This window comes from Manacus vitellinus, unplaced genomic scaffold (assembly GCF_001715985.3).
Source record: "Manacus vitellinus isolate BGI_N305 unplaced genomic scaffold, ASM171598v3 scaffold_35_pilon, whole genome shotgun sequence".
NCBI lineage: Eukaryota > Metazoa > Chordata > Aves > Passeriformes > Pipridae > Manacus > Manacus vitellinus.
The window spans coordinates 8,436,337-8,453,074 of NW_021940498.1; the positions used below are offsets into that span (position 1 = coordinate 8,436,337).

The window sequence follows — 16,738 nt, forward strand, 5'->3', positions numbered from 1 at the left end:
CTGACCGGGACGGTGCCCGGCTCCGGCCGCGGCCGCCCTTCTGAGCCTGCGGCCCCGAGCAGTTACTGGGGCCGGTTCTCCAGAAGGATAAAAGTTGTTCTTTAAAGGTGAAGGAGTTTCGGAATGAAACTTTCTGAAAGTTTTCGGAAAGGAAGCGGCGGAGGAGCGGTTTGGACGGCGAGGGGCACAGGAGGTGGCTCGGGAGCCCTCCGAGGTGCGGGTCGGGAAGGGCAGGCACAGTGAAGGATTGATTGAAAGATTCGCGCTTTACTTGCCGCAATTTCAGTCTTTAACGCCTTTTTTCCCCTTTCTTCTGATGTTTTGTGGGGTTGTTCTTTTGTTGGTTGTTTTCTTTTTTTGTTTTGGTTTGGTTTTTTTGTGGGTTTGTTTGTTTGTTTGTTTTTTGTTTGTGGATGTTTTGTGTGTTGGGGGTGGTTTTTTGTTTGTGTGGGTTTTTTTGTGGGTTTTTTTGGTTGGTTGGTTGGCTTTTTTACTGATGATTAGACCTGTAACCTTAGGGACTTTTTTTTTGGTGGCCCATATAGCTGCACGGTGTAGCCTAGTTTCTCATGGTGTGAAACCTTTTATCTACCCCGTGTGTGCGTGATGGTGCATTAAGGGCTTTGACGGGTCCCAAAGCGGTGACACACAGAAGGCTGGAGTTGAAAACTCTGCTTGCCTGCAGGTGTGACACGTCTTTCACTGCTTTATAAACACTTCTTTAACTCGGTATTTTCTGCTTGCTATGCTGGCCCTTGATTTCTGCTTGGTTTTAGGAATATCTGTCTGAATTTCTTATTGCTTAAATATCTGGCTACACTCTATCTGGCAAATTCTTCATTGGGCTTGTTGCTGATGGATCCTTGTTTCCTGATTTTTACGCATCAGAACTTGATCTCTCTTTGTGCTTGGTAACTGGAGAGTCGCATCAGGACTGATTTTAGCATAATGTGTTCAGAATTTAAAGGCAGGCTACTGGTTGTCTGTGTAAGCATTATGTGCACTGGGAATTTGTTTTAAATACTTACTTTTTCTTCCTGTCCTTTGTTTATTTGTTCATCAGCCTTCCGTTCTTAATCGGTGTAACACAGAAAATGCTTTGCAGTCAATTTTCTCTTCTGTTTTTTGAATGTTGTGAAAATCTTTAAAGGGTTGAGATTTCCTTATTTCTTGACAGAAGATGCTCCCCAGATGCATCAGCTGGTTTTGCAGGCATTGGCAGAAAACCTCAGCAGTGGGTGGAGTGTGTTATAGAGATTTTGTGCAAAATAATGTTTCTGCTTGGATATAATACCAGCTTCAGTCAGGTCTGCAATTCAGTTATGTTGTGGCAATATCAACTGAGGGAACAGGGCAATGATGAAAGAGAAAATGAAATAAAATTTAGCTATTTAGTGATGTAAGTGTGACTTTGCAAAATGTAAAACTGCTTAAAAGTTTCTGCCCAAACTGTGGGCAATTGAGATAAAATAGCTTAGAGAATAGGGAAGGCTTTTTTTTAGCACATAGAGAGGGGTGGGGAACCTGAAACTGCTTGAAATGATAAAACTTTATGTAATTACTCTATAATGGTAAGAATAGGAGGTAAAACTAAATGTCTATTTAGATAAGACAGACTGCAAAAGAGTGTGTGTAAAGATAATTTAAAACTTGCTACTTTCAAACTGTATAAAAAACTACAGTATTTCTTGGCTCAGCGGAGTGCACTGGGGGGAACACCTGCCCCTTTGCATTCCCCGGCCGTAATAAAAGTGCTTTTCAGATTGTCCGAAGGTTTCTTTGAATCAATGAGACCTGTCAAATCTCGTGTCTAACCCCAAATTTTTTTCTCACATGACAAACCTACTGTTAATTTTTGCACCCTGAGGACACGATAACACTAGAAGATGGCCTGTCATTGAGTCACTCGTCTCTCCTTGTCTTCCGTCAGGTGAAGCAGATTTCCTCTTCCAAAATGACTTTCCGATTTCTGGTTTTGTGTCTGGCATGTTCTGGGCTTGGAAAGGCAAAGGGTAAGTTGAATTTCCTGAAGTCTGCTTGAAAATTGTTGGGGAAGTGGTTTCAGATTCCTGAGGCTTCAACAGTCAGAGTAAGAGAGAAAAGTAGCTGAAATCCAGATTGCTGATGTTGTTAGATACATGCTGAGGCAGAGATATGGTGCTGGCAGGTGTGATGTAAAACCTCCCAGAGCAGCATTTAGGGATGGCAGCATCCCATAAATATGATGACACTGGGCACTACTGTTCACCTGAGTTCAGTTTCCCATCGTGGAGCCTTCCCTAAGGAACAAATCTCTGTTTTTCTTTCTCTCCGTCTCAAATGTGCTGTGAACTCTAAAACTACATGGTCCAGAAACTCTTCTTAAGCCATGTTGACTCCTCTGAGAATGGCTTGGTGTGTACTTCCCTGATGCACTCAGTCTTCCTCTAGCTCTTAGGAAACAAAAATTGGGTATGTGATGAATGGGAAGGCAGGAGCTGATTTAGTGAAACTGGAGAAGGAAGTCTGCAGGGATGGGTACAGAAGTAGGGTAAGTCTTTTTGCATTTAAACAGTTTAGAAGAAAGCCAGAGCCTCAGGCAATGTAAACTGTCAGTGATTTCTAGGAGTACTGAAGAGAAGGACTCTTTGGTGGAGGAATGTAATTGGAGGAGTTGTTGTGTCTGTGGGTAATCCAGGCCTTAGAATCAGCATTAGGCTTCTGAATATGTGTGATATCTGCCCCTTTCCGTGTTTTATGTCACTGCAGTGGTTCCACAGGCTGAAGAAATTCAAGTGAGGGTGGGTGACAATGCCCCTCTGAGCTGTGCCCTGACAGAACCCATGGATGTTGTGCAAGTGACGTGGCAAAAGGGCTCTGAAAAATCACTTAAGAATATAGCTACATACAGTAAACTGAAAGGATTGAGGATTCACAAGTCCTATCAAGACCGAATGAATTTCACAAGTCTGGAACTCAACGAGACAAGCATCACTTTTTGGGGCGCTACAATGGATGATTCAGGATGTTACCTCTGTCTCTTCAATACTTTTCCCTCAGGCTCTGTCTCTGGACGTACCTGCCTGAGTGTCTTTGGTGAGGTTCCCTGCAGGGATATGTGTCTGGTGGAATAAGAGGTGTTTTCTCACCCACAGTATTTCCTGGAGCAGATTCAGGAACTGCAGGGGTAGGAGCATCCCTTGGTGGAACAGAATGTAGAAACAGAGCATTACTGCTGTGAGCAAGACTCTGGGGGTCATATTCAAGACTGTTGTGGTGGGATTGGCTCTTGGTTGGTATTCCTTGATTAGCAGCTAAAAAGCAAGGAGTGGGATCTTTGTAAGCCCTTGGGCAGTCCCAGATGGAGCTTGGGCAAACCAACATTGCCTGTTACTGTTTCCTCTCAGTGCCAGCAACAACTCTGGTGCTGTGAGCTGTGCCATACTGGTAGGGAATTATCAGATGGGACCAAGAAATGGTTTTACTGAACCAGATTATTTTAATACCTGGGTTTTGGATTAAGTGAAATGTTTGGGGCATATAACTTGAGTATAAGGGAAGGAGTTTTGAGTCCTGGAGGGAACCTGACCTGGTGAACATTTCTTTGGGCTCAGTGTGAATGCAGTAAGCTTTGCTCTGGTTCGTGATGGTCAGACTGCTGTTACTGCCTGCGAGCAGGAGCTCCTTGTGGTGATGGATTGTCTCATTTGTATGTTGGAAGGTCTCAATGCATCTGTCCACTACAACATTTCTGAAGGTCACTTGGTAGCCGTCTGTAGAGCTGTTGGCTTCCCAGAGCCCACCATCACCTGGAACGACTTGTTCGATTCTGCTCCTACACAGGAGGTGGTCAGTCACGCCAGTGGGGTGGTGTCCATCACCAGCACACTGCACATCTCCAACCCCCAGAGGATCCGGGCCCAGGACTTGATCTGCAGAGTGAACAACACAGAGGAAACAAGGGAATTGCCCGTGAGAATTAACGGAGGTGGGTGAACAGTGAAAGCACCTTGTCAGTGTTCTCTTGGCCTCCATGTTTGGGTAGGAATCTGCTGGGAAGAGGAGGGGGCGAGATGTGTGTATGTCAAGCAAGAAGAAATAAAATCCTATTTGCATTTGTTGCTGTCTTTGAGACAGTGACATACTGGAGTCCTATCAAAGAGGAGGGGAAAAAAGCCAAACCATGGGTTTTAGAGGCACCATGTGTTTTGCAGCAAGTCAAACTACAATTTTCATGCATGCCTTCATAATTTAACAGCCTAAAAATAAATATAAATATATCACCTGATATCTATCCAGATGAAGTAAAAACTCCATGGGTCGCTTAATGGACCCAGAAGTGGGAGTTCTGAAATTTGTAACAAACTGTCTCTGAACCAAAAGCTTGGCTTCAACTTACCACATGCTTTGTTGTGTTTTAACCTGTGCATTTTTAATTTAAAGAGTTCAGAAGAGAGCCAGAGCTTCAGCCAGTGTAAATCAACATAACTTTATTGATTTCTGGGAGAACACAGCAGAAGGACTTCGCACTAGAGGTGCAGGAAAGGAGGAATAGTCATGGTGAGGAAAGAATAGTATTTCCAGGCATACAGGGAGGCAGCCAGTTGAAGATGCTTGTGTTGGGTTTATGCAGACATCTTAAATACATGAAACATCTGAATACCTTGTAGTATTTTTATTTCTTCTTCCAGCATTCTGTTCTGCTGGAAAGACTTTCACCCCAGTTCTGCAGGTGAGAAAGAGAAACATTAAAAGCTGAATTACCATTTTCAGTTCGTACAGAAGCATTGACTTGGGATATTTAAAATTCATATGTCTCCAAATCCAGAACCTTAAAGGGGAGACCACTGATAAATTATGAAGACAGGAAAAGCAGCATGTAAATGTGGGTTAATTCTGAAATCAGATGCTCAAGAAGTGATTGTTACAGGAATAATAGTACAGAGAGAGATCTGACTTAATGTCTTCACTCTAAAACTTAACCTTCAAATCCGTTCTTAATTCTGAATTATACTAATTGAAAAAGCATGCTAAATGTTTCTCCTGTCTGAATATCAATATTCTTTTGTTTTGGCCTTTTGAAAAGAAAATATGTATCTCAAAGCAGGAAACTAAGACTGTTTTTTCTTACTAGGAGAATGAAAAATCAGCTGACAGCTTGTAATTTTAGCAGTATTATATTTTAGAGGATGATAAATTCCAATGAGTAGTTCCACCTAGCTTTGTTAAAAAACAGAATAGTGTTGACTTGATTCAAATACATTTTATTTCATAAAGTTTTCCAGGTAATGTCAGTGAACTGGGCCTTTGTATTAACATTTTTGATTAATGGCTGTTAAAGTGGTTAACCAGGGAGGAATTTATGCTTAGGTGTTGGGTAGAGCTATTTGCAGGCCTGTCTTCTCTTCTGAAGGTTAATGCAGCCTTTTCAACAGTGATAATTGTTTAAAGGTAAAAAGAATAACTTCTATTTTACAAACAAAAAGATAGAATTCTGGATGAACAAACAAACAAACTCCCCTGAAAGCATTAAGACCTGTGTGAAGTTGTGCTTATGTGCCCATGGCAAGCACTGTATTGAGGGGGGGAATGGCAGTTTGCTTGGCCATGGTTGAACATGAGCACATCTTCTCACATTTTCTGCAGGCAAGGGGTTTTGCCTTTAAGGATTCATAAATTCACTCTCTGTTTTGAGCAATTGCTGCTTTTGTGTATCTTAGCAATGCTTTTCACAGTATCAGAGGAAGCATCGTCATTAACCAGACAGCCTCTTGGCTCTCTTTGTTTATTTTCTTTATAAACCAGCTTCATTTGGTGTGGTTTTTGTTTTGTTTTCACAGAAGAGGGACCCTCATTACTTTGGCTGCTGATTATTGCTGTGATCGTAACTGTTGTCGTAGTTGTGTGTTTGCTGTTCTGGAGGAAGAAAATCTGCAGGAGGTGTTGAAGTGGTAAGTCCCTGATGTGTGGAAACCAGTGGTTTTCCCTTAGGGGAAGATTTTTCTGCTGGTTACAGCACCATTTTTAAGACAAACAGGGAGATATGGTGAGGTCTGCTCAAATTTGGCATAAGAGTCTGCATCCTAATGATGAACTAAGGAGAAATTGCAGTCAGTGTAATGTCTTTGCATGTGGAATGACCTGTCATGGATCAATTCAACTGTCTAGTCTTAATTACTAATAACAGAATAAAAAAAATAAATTAGAGGAGTGGGGAGGCTTCAGAAGTCTCAGAAATTTCATGGTCAGTGGTAATTTCACTGGTGTTCAGCTAAATCAAAATGTTGTGTCTGGCTTTAAATTCTACTGATGTATTTAGAAACACCAGCACACATTAGCTCAGTTCCTGAATAGTTAGATACTTGCTTCCTGATGATAATGTGATAGAAAGTAATGTTTCCAGAAATATCAGATCTGTCTGTTGTGAACTTAAACCTAGAGTGTCTACTGTTGAGAGGGGTTGATCTAGTGAATCTGCTACTGCAAAAGTCTTCACAGAGAAGAAAGAAATGGACACTTCTCACACCTCAGAAAAGTTCTAGTTGTAAAATATGAGCTTTCCATTGTTCCTATAAACAAGTAGAATTGTTTGGGTAAGTTAGCTGAACAGTGTTTACTAGGGGGTATGAGTTTCTGTCAAAGTTTATCAACAAAAGCAGGGGTTTAGTGACTTTTTTTGTGAAAAGCAGGACTTGAGTGAATTGCTTGTGTTCCTTCCCATTCATCATGGGTTTTGATTAACAAACTCCAGGATGTGACTTCTACAGTGATCTTGGAAGTCCTTCAGTCTCTGTTCTTCTAATGCAGTCTAGTTTTTATCAGCCTTAGTCTGCATATTTTCAGTTGTTTTTCAATCTTGAGTTCTGAAAATGTGATGACTTGGCTCCTCTTTGCAAAAAGGCAGCATTACTTTATCCAGAGCAACTTTGGCCAGCTGATCCTATCCCTTCATACAGTGACCACCTTAAAGAAATGGGTAGTCCATTTTCCTGATGTACCTTTGTTTCCTGAAGTCCTCGTTAATTAGTTTGCTGTAAAACTCAGACAGTAGTGCAGTTTGATCACTCTATCACAATCTGGTTTTTAGATTTTTTTAAAGTATTTTTTTATCCCCAGGATGCTCTTTTATGCCTGTTCCTAGGGGTTACTTAATATTTATCTTGCATGTAATTATAACTGTCATTTCTCTGGGAATCCTTAGAATACCTGTGAAACTACAGCAATTTTCAACACTGTATTTCCAGTGTGTTACTACTCCACAAACACCATATTGTAATGATGAAATCCCCTAACCCTCCTTAGCTATGGATCTTTGTCTGGTTTTGTGGTGACTTGTTTTTTTTTCCCTCATTATCTGTGAAATATGTTTATGATTTTTAAAGTTGTAGTTGATTCCCCCAAGAGGCAGTAACACCTTGCAGAAAGCCTTTTTCTGGTTTTATCCTCTACTGTGCTCAGACGGTTCAAATGAGGGGCAGTGCCCACGGACACGCTTTTGGAAGGGCTTCTTATAACCTCACAACAGAGAGCAAATAGCACTGGCTGGAAAATCCCCCTGTATGTCTGGGACTTTAATACTGCTCTTCATTCTACAATAGATAACAAGCACTGCCTTTGTAGTCTTGTCAAGTTGCCCAGAAAGTAAAACAGCAGCTTTTTATCTGAGTGGCTGGGGACACTTCTGTGACAAAGTTGCTTCTGCTCTCGAGAGCATGATTAGTTTTTTCTTTGCTTTTCTATTTGTTATTTCCTTCCTTTTTGTGGTAGATACTTGGGAATTAGGTCAAGAGCTGGGGTTGAAATTTGATGTCTCACCCCTCAGGCATTTGCCTTGTGTGCCAGTCACAGAGCACACATGTGTTTTGTAGCTCTCCCTGAAAGCATCCCGAGTGAAGCGTCTTCACAATGGTTGGCAAAAAGTCACTTATTTGGGAACAAACTGAGCGGCCTTTGTGGCAAATGCAGATGGAAAACTCATATCTTCATCTCTGACAAGCAGAGGCAAATTTAGCTGTGCCTCTCACTCCATACAAGTGCAATGAGCTGCAATGAATCAGCAGGCAAAATGTCACCCACCCTCTCTCGGTGCTGCTCTTATAAAAAGTCATGATTTCCTTCCCAGCTCAACTAACAGAGCTTATTTACACCAAAGTAAAGCAGTCACTTAACAAGCCAAGAGCCTGGGTTGAAGCAAAATAAAGCTTTATGAGCCTGAATTCCTGTGCCTTACCTGCCCTTCACATGTCTCAACCTGACTGCTTTCCACAGCATCAGTTGCTTATTTCAAGGCTTGCAGGATACTCTTATTTCAGCCTGGCCAATTAAAAAGCTTTATAGTCACTTCTCAGGATGTCTGTAGGGGGATACAATTCCACATATGCTTTTTTCTGGGGGGCTTGTGGTGACCTGCAACAGCCTGGGAAGGCCCATTTCACCCATGCATAGAAAGGCCAGAATGATGTCCTTGGCTTGTTTTGTTTTTAAAGCATTGGCGTGTTGATGTCTCTTGGGCAGCTTAGGCAGGTTTTGACATGTGGAAAGGCTTATAAATGGTCAAATTGTATGTCTGTGTTTAAAAAAGCTATAGCAACAGGACAGAAAAATATGGGGCTTGTTAATGAATAGATATGATGTGACCTAAGAAAGCTGGAAAAAGAAAACTTGAGGAGTCATAGAAGAAGAGATTAGGTCAGATCAAAAATTCCATTCTGCAGAAAGTGCCAGCATAGAAATGTTGTTAGGGGTTTTTTTCCTTCAGGTTTTCCTTCAAGTGGAAATTTTCTGGAATTCAGATGTGAGCAGCATTGTACCTTTGTCAAAGGTTGGACTTGATGATCTTGGATGTCTTTTCCATTTTCTTTAATGATTCTATGTTTGTGTTTGAATACAAGCAACTGCCTGTATTTCAAAGAAATACTGAACCTCAGTGTGCGTCATAGATTACAAAAGTACTATAAAACAAGTTGAAAATACCTTTTTGTTGCCAGCTGGAGATCACTTGATACCCTGAACAGGAATTTAAGATGCCCTGATGGGGTTTTTTTTTGTTCTGAGTTTTGGAAGTTGCTACAAATAGTATAGAGTCAGGTTTGTTAAGTGACAAATAGCAACTTGGCTGATCAGCTGTAATACTGAGGTACCAGAACCCCAAATTTTGGTGGCCAAATATGCCCTGAAAGGCTGGGAAATAAGTCTTGTGCAGGAAATTCCAGTTATTTAGAAAACTTGACAAAAACAAGAGCTTTCCATTGCTGTGTTGATAGTAAAAATAGCAATTAATTCTGGAAGAGCCACTATAGCTTTATTCTCTTGTGTTTATTCAGTTTGGGGAAGGCTTTGTTTTTAAGCTTTGGCTTAAAATTACGGCAATTCCTATTTTATCTTATGACCTGACTTATTTCTTCAGTGAGTTGCTTTGACATACATCTGGATTTATTATTAGTGAGAGACTTGGTAGTTGAGAACAACATAGCTGCTTGCCTTTAGGAGACTTTTCAGAATAATTTTTCCAGAAAAGACAGGCTAAATACCAGACTTTCAGATGATAAACTCAGGACTTATCTCCCTCTTTCATGAGACAGATGGATCTAAGTCACCCTGCTCAGAGGAATGGGTGTCTGGGAGTCATGTCCCAGCTGAGGAGGCTCACTTTAGACTTTCTTGGTTTCCTCTCAAGTGTGGCTTTATCATGAGTAGGACATTTATATATTTATCCTATTTTTAATTCCCAGAAAAATAGCAAGAAAACATGTAGTGAATATACAACAGCCTCACTGGTTTACCCTTCCTAACACTACACAAAAAAAGAACAGAAAACAAACAAAAACCCAGACAAACCCCAACCCAACTCCCTCAAAAACCACAGTGTAAAAATATTGTAGCCAAACAGACCAAAACAGAACTAATGAGGGGGGGAACTAAAAAAAAAAAGCCACCCCTCATTACAGAAATGCTAGCAAAGAGGTAATTCTGCTGTCAGCTGCCCACCAGGTTTCCCACAGACATAAATATTTTGCAACCCAAGTGAAGATGTTTTTGGGTTTCATCATCTGCTGCTTCCAGACAGCACCTGTCCCCTAGTAAGTCACTTAATTTTCTGTTCAGGATGATAAATAAAATAAATCCTGTTTGTTGCAGACAGGATGAAGGTGTTGGTGTAGGAAACATCCCAGAGGTTATCATGCCTGTCCAAGGGAGAAGTGTTGAAGTCTATGCTGCTAAAATGCTGTTTCTTTGCAAACAAGGAGGCTCTTACTATGGGTGACCAACACAATTTTCATCCTGTCCATCATATTTGTGCTCTGTATATAACCAGAAAATAAAATGCAGCTGAAAGGGAAGAAAAATAGCACTGCTGTGATAAATGAAGTTACCTCGCTGTTTCAATTCCTCATTCACTTCCTTGGCAAGAATTATTTGTATACTCAGTTCCAAAACACTCTGCAAAATACTTTGGCTGTATGAAGGGTTATTAGACAAGGAGATGGAAACCTCTTTCATAGTCTTCTACATGAAAAGCAAAGGTGCCATATATTTTGTCCCTGTCTTCAAAGCCATGTGATGGTAGTGTTATAAACTGCATCTCAAACATCAGAATGACATTCTGAAATACCAAACTATTTATATGCTCCATATAAAACCTTACTGATTTATCCTGGTGTTTTACCCACCAGGAAAGTGAGTTTGCTTTTCACAGTTTACAAATCTGTGTATTTGTTCTGTGTATTTGTTATTTCCCTGTCTTATCCTGAATTCTGCAGCATGTGTGACTTCCAGAATTAAAAAAAGCAGGGAAGGTCCTACAGTTGTTCACCAAAGGGCAGTTTTGTGACTGTTGTTCCCCACTTTCCCACTGTGCATTTCTCTCCCCCCTTGCCCTGGAGGCAGCAACACGGTGGCCACAATTCATCCTTATCCCTGTTTTTTTTTTTCTTTGTTTTCTAGGATCCTTGAGGCTTTCCATTCACCTTCCAGATCATCAGAGCCCAGCAACCTGAAGTCAGCATTAGAAATAGTGACTTGACTGGCTGGAAAGAAGGAGCAAAAAAAGGAAAAGATACATACACTGCCCTATCTAGACACTGAGTTATCACTGAAATGTTTTTTATTCAGTCTGGACCCTTAATCTTAAAGAGTAGGATCAGAGGGACCACTTAGTCCTCTCCTGCTGTGCCAAAATCTTCTTTGCTCGTGCCACTCATGGTACTGCTGCTGTGGAAAATGTATTTGCCTTCTTCCAGTTGAGATTTGAAAACACCCATGGATGGAAGCTCTGCAGACTCTCTGGGGACCCTCTTGCAGTGCCTGATTGCTCTTGTAGTAGAGAGGGGTTTAATTTTTGCCAACCTCTGTCTGCAATTTCACTTGCAGCAACTCTGAGTTCATCGCCCTCTTCCTGTGATCTGGTTTTCCTTCTCTTCCCCAGCTGTTCCAGCTCCTCTTCCTCAGTGAATGTGTCATTGTGCCAAGGACAGTATTGCTTAACTTTCTCCAAAAACACCTTCTGGACTCAAACCCACAGGACTCAAGGCCACAGGAACTCAAACCACACTGAATTTGTCAGAATTACTGGGGAAGAGCAATAGGACTCCAAGGAGGTGACTGGTTAAAGAAAGTAGCAGCCACAGTTGGGAAAGAAGAATTATATGTCATTTACATATATTTATAAGTATATAAGTATTGTACTTTATTTGACCTTTCTAATCCTGGGGTGGGGTTTCTTCTTGGTTTGGGGGGTTTTTGTTTCTTTTGGTTCAGTTTGTTTTTGGGGTTTTTGGTGTTTTTTTTAAAATAAGTGAGGAGGAGTTGGAAACAAAGCCCAGCAGTGTAAGCATTGTCATCTCCACCCCTCCTTCCTTTTTTGCTGCCATTCTCTCTCTGGTTATTTTCTGTGCAGAAGGCAATATGGGGCAACTCTCCTGATTCTCCCAGCCCTCCCAGGGGGCTGTGAAAGCAGCTCTGTAGGGCTTAGTTGCTGCCTGGGGTTAAGCCCTGACATCCCCTGAGCACCTTCACAGGGTGAGGGTTGCCAAAGCCAAGCCTACCTCAGGGTGTACATTCAGTGGCCCATTTTACTGACAGGATAGATGGAAGGACTTTAGGGGGTCCTCTGGTGATTTTTATTCAGCCGAGGAGTTAAATGCTTAAGGTTTTCCTTCTGTCTGAATGTCACTGGATTGGGATCACTGCCGGTACCATCTTTTGGGTTTGATCAGCATTTGTTTGTGCACCTGAAATACTCCATCTCTCCGAGTGTGTTGGACTTCCTAAGTGCCTTTTGTCTTGTGCTTTTTATGTCATATGTTTACCAAGAGTACAGACTGTCAATCTGAAACACCTACAGAGAGGATTTAGGAGATGCAAGACTTAGGACTCAGTGTTAGAACCAGTGTTCTGTTGTTTCCAGGGCAGTGATAAAACTTTGTGTGTGCGTGTGTGTGTCTCAGTGTATTAGTGAAGATGTGAGGGATGACATTTGCACTGCTATTGTAAGTGCAACGTGGATTATTTATTTATATATTTTACTTTTTCTAATAAAAAAATAAATGTTTTCCAGCCAATACATCAACTGGTTTGTTTTTTTTTAACCTACTTTTTTGGGGTTCCAGAAATGTTTCATTGCAATTTGGGCCTTTTTTGTAGAATTGGTTTGTATTTTGCTTCCTTTCTGTACAAAAAGTGGGACTTTGGGGCTTTTTTTAAGGGTGTTTTGGGGTATTTTTTTTGTCTTTAAAAAAAAAATTGAACAAAACTTGTGAGGAAAATTTACAGAAGCAGCTGAGGTTTATTTCAGATTTGGAAATAACTTCAGTAAATCAAAACCCAGTGCATTTCATATTTTTACAAGTATTGTTGGCGTCATGTTCTTTGCTTCATTACTCTTTATCTGAAGTTTCATGCTCTGCTGATACATTGTCTTGTTTTCTATATTTCCCTTGCTGAAAAGAAGCCAAATAAAGCAACTTTGAAGATCAGCCCTCATGATTTCTTTTGTTTGTAGCACATTATGGGCTTTTATAAGTCCATGAGAGAAGCATCACACATGAGCTCTGAGTGCATGAATAATTCCTTTGGGAAAGGCCATAGTGACCCAGTGTATCCTTTAGGACATATGGACTTTTGAGATGAACTGGGAAACTGCAATTTGTGTTTCTCATGTCATCAACTTGCACTTTTCTTCTTAAGAGATGTGAGAGTGAGGAACTTGGCTGTAGTTAAAAGGATGTGTTATCTTCCTGGAGGAGCTGAGTGTCTTGGGATTGTGTCCCAGATCTTGCACTACCCATGAAAGGCAACATTTTATTGCTTGTCTGAGCTCTACACTTGATAGAATAGAATATACAGTAATTTGCAGAGGTTTTTGAGATGGCAACATAAACTCCCTCTGTTGACTTCTTCTTTTTTTTTTTTTTTTCCAGGGAAACAGATGATTGCTACTGGTGACTTCTGGAGAACTTCCTACTGGATGCTGGCCATCCCTCACTGTGAGTGACAGGGACTTGTAGTGTCTTCTGGGAATTCGTCACAATAGAACAAGGGGGAACAGTTTTAAACTACAAGAGGATCAATTTAGACTATATATATATAAGGAAAAAGTATTTTCAATGAGAGTGGTAGAAGGTTGCCCAAAGAGGTGGTGGATGCCCATCCCTGGAAACATTTGATGTCAGGCTGGATAGGGTCTGAGCAACCTGGTCTAGTTATGGCCCTGCTGATTGCAGGGGGGGTTAAATGGCCTTTACAGCTCCTTTCCAACCCAAACTATTCTGTGAGTCCAAGAATTTGGCACTCTGAGATCAGCCAGGTCACTTTTCCATGCGCAAATCCCAGGCAGGAGAGCAACTTTTACCTTACACAAAGAACAGAGGGACTGCTGGCCTGGCCCAGGAGCTCCTGGCAGAACTGGGGTCAAGTGCAAAGAAGATTGACTGACCAACCTTCACATCTGCAGAACAACATATTTCCTCAGGGAAACCTCAAGGCTGCTTTTTTTGGCTGACAGCTTGGTGTTCAGAACCTGTCAAAAGGTTTGCTTTAGTTTTCAAGTCATTGTTTAGTTCCCACAGCTGTCTCCTCTCTTTGTGTGCCTTCGTCCCTGGCACGCTCAAGGATGTCCATCACTCTTAGTCTTGCATTGTGCTGACATGTGGGACAGGAAGGTGAAATGTCTGTGAGAGATAACAACTCCCATGCAAAGAGAAGGTCTTCAAACCCCCACTGGGTTTGAAGGAAAGATAGAGTTTGCAAAAAACAAACAAAAATCACTTCTGCTGGCACTTTTTGCCCTCGATGTTTTCTCATTCCCTGCCAAGCTGAGGTCGGGGCAGCTGCTCCAGCTGCCTCTGCAGTGGTGAATTCGTGCTTGTGTTTTTCCCTTTATGCTCCCCTTGCCCTTCCCCAGCCCGTGAATTTTGCCTGTGCACAACACATTTCCAGGTTATTTGCCTTTTACCTTGAGGGACTGCCTTCTGGTTTGGAAACAGCGATGAGCTTTCACAGGAGCTGCTTTCACTGTGTGGTCACTGGGACCCAGGGAGATGAAAACACCTTCCCTGCTGCTGCTCTGCTGACTGAAATGCTGTTTGCTTTGAGAGTATAATGGCAGCTGTTCTCAAAGTCTGCCACGTAACAAGATGTCAAGGAAGGAAGTGCAGGATAATTTTAGGAGCTAAGAGGATGCAATGTGGGATTTTGTCTGGATTTTTTTTTTTTTTCTTAAGGTGGGTTGACTTTTGTGGCAGAATCAGCACTGAACAAGAATTTCCATGTTGATGACTAGTATTTATCAGCCAGGAAGGCTTAAAAGTCTTTCAGCTTCAAGTTGAAAGCACTTAAATGTGGTTTTCTGAGACCATGTCCAGTGGGCATCCTGGGAGATGGGAGTAACTTGAGCTCAGTGCTTTGAGTGCCTGCAAGAGGGAAGTGTGGCCACCTGCACTGACAGAACTGGGCAGTAAAGAAGAGGATTGCAGCCCCAGCCTTACTAATATGGGTTTCCTTAAGGAAACAGAGGAGGTGGATTTTCTTACTAATTCCAGTCTAGTAAATCACTTCTGGAAAACAATGGAGCTGAGTGTGATGGCTGACAAAGAAAGTTGAGTGTTTCCCATTCCTCATTTAAAACAGACTTTAAGCAGATTGGTTTTTGGCTGCTGAAGCATGAATCAGACAGATTCTGGTAAAGGTTTGTTAATATATTTTGGTAAAGAAACACACTGTGAGAGAATGATTTATATTTCATTTCACCCACTCTTAAAGTGTTCCTGACTTCAACTTCTTTTGTCCCGATTATGTCAGCCTGTTCAGGCTTCCCTAATTTATTGTTCCCCTCAGTCCTGGACAAGTTCTGTCCTGGTCACTCTTGTTCTTTGTAAAGGACTTTACCTGAAGAGTGTTATTTTTTGATTATTTGGACACACTCTCCATCTGACTTCTCCCTTTCCCTTTCTGGTACTTGGGAATTCACAGTGGTCACTCCATCATGGGAAGGTGTTTTCATCTCTCTGGGTCCCAGTGACCACACAGTGAAAGCAGCTGCTGTGAAAGCTCATCCTTATTTCCAAACCAGAAGGCAAATAACCTGGACACCAGTAGACAGACCCAGGACAAATGGGGGTGAGTGTCTGTCTGCAGGAGCTCCACAGAGCCCAGATCCTGGGCACACATTTGGAGCTCATGTGGAGCCCACTGATGTGTGTTTGCCTCCCTTGCTGGGCTGCATGATTGGGGTGAATTTGTCCTGTTTGATCTGGAGTGACTGTAGGATCTCAGATGAACTATTCAGTTTATTTCATTTTTTTTTTATGCTGAGCTGTGTAGTGTTTACTGGGATCAATAGTTCAATTTTAGGATTTCTAGGGAGTTTGTTCCAGTGTTATCACTGATAGGGTAGGAGTGCTGTTGACCTGGGTCCTCCCTCTCTCCCAATGTCATCATCATTCCAACCTCAGTGAAGTCTTTCCTAATTTTCAGCAGACAGTCCTACCTTCTGAACCGAGAGGATGAATCTTATTGTAACTACTAATTATGAACTGAGATCTTTTTCCCATTTTTTTTACTGGAAAGAGCAATTGTTACTGTGCCCACACTGCCCAGCCATACTTTAGTTTGGCTGCCTGGCAGGACTCCAGTTCTTGAGACACTGAAAAATTGGAATTGGGAAAAATTTGGTTTCTTGAGCAGGTTGGCTGCCTCCTGGGTAAAAGCTGAGTTTTCCTTGGAAGAGTAAAAATCCCAGTATCAAGGAGGTGTTTGGTGCTCTCCCAAGGATGAGAAACATCGAGGAGGGGTCCCTCTGGTGTGGTCCTGTCCCCCTGAGCAGAGGTGGGAAACCCCATTCCTGACCTACAGCACCAGGCTGTAGGAATTCCTCAGCCTGGCCTTTTCCAACCACTCAAGCTGAGGTTTTTACCATCCCATTCCAGTTCTGTATCCTACTAAATGCCTTTTGGGATGGCTCAGGGTCATGTGAGGTTTGGACTTTGAGTCTTCAGACTCTATTTGTGCTCTGCAGACCAGATTTGGGAATGCAACATTATTCTCGTGTTAAATTTGGGAAAGATAAAACTCTCTGCTGTGGGATAAATGTTGCGTAAGGAGCTTAATATGCTTTTGTTTTTTGGCATGAAAGCAGCACTCCCATCTGTGGGAAAAGTCTCCTCATTCCCACAGAAGTAGGAGCTGTGTCTCACAGATTTTCCCTCTCCCTTCTGACACAGCTTTACATGTTAATCTGGCCAACATAAATAATAATATAACA

The 16,738-nt window shown here is 41.8% G+C and overlaps 1 protein-coding gene across 1 annotated transcript; it reads left to right on the plus strand.

Moving 5' to 3' along the window:
• The first annotated feature begins 118 nt into the window (after positions 1 to 118).
• Positions 119 to 12,537, plus strand: LOC103754384 (OX-2 membrane glycoprotein). Its single transcript, XM_018077059.2, has 6 exons — positions 119 to 214; positions 1,931 to 2,012; positions 2,749 to 3,075; positions 3,701 to 3,967; positions 5,820 to 5,930; positions 10,924 to 12,537. The coding sequence occupies exons 2-5, from the start codon at positions 1,955 to 1,957 to the stop codon at positions 5,924 to 5,926; spliced, it is 759 nt and encodes a 252-aa protein (XP_017932548.1). The 5' UTR covers positions 119 to 214; positions 1,931 to 1,954; the 3' UTR covers positions 5,927 to 5,930; positions 10,924 to 12,537.
• Positions 12,538 to 16,738: the final 4,201 nt, after the last annotated feature.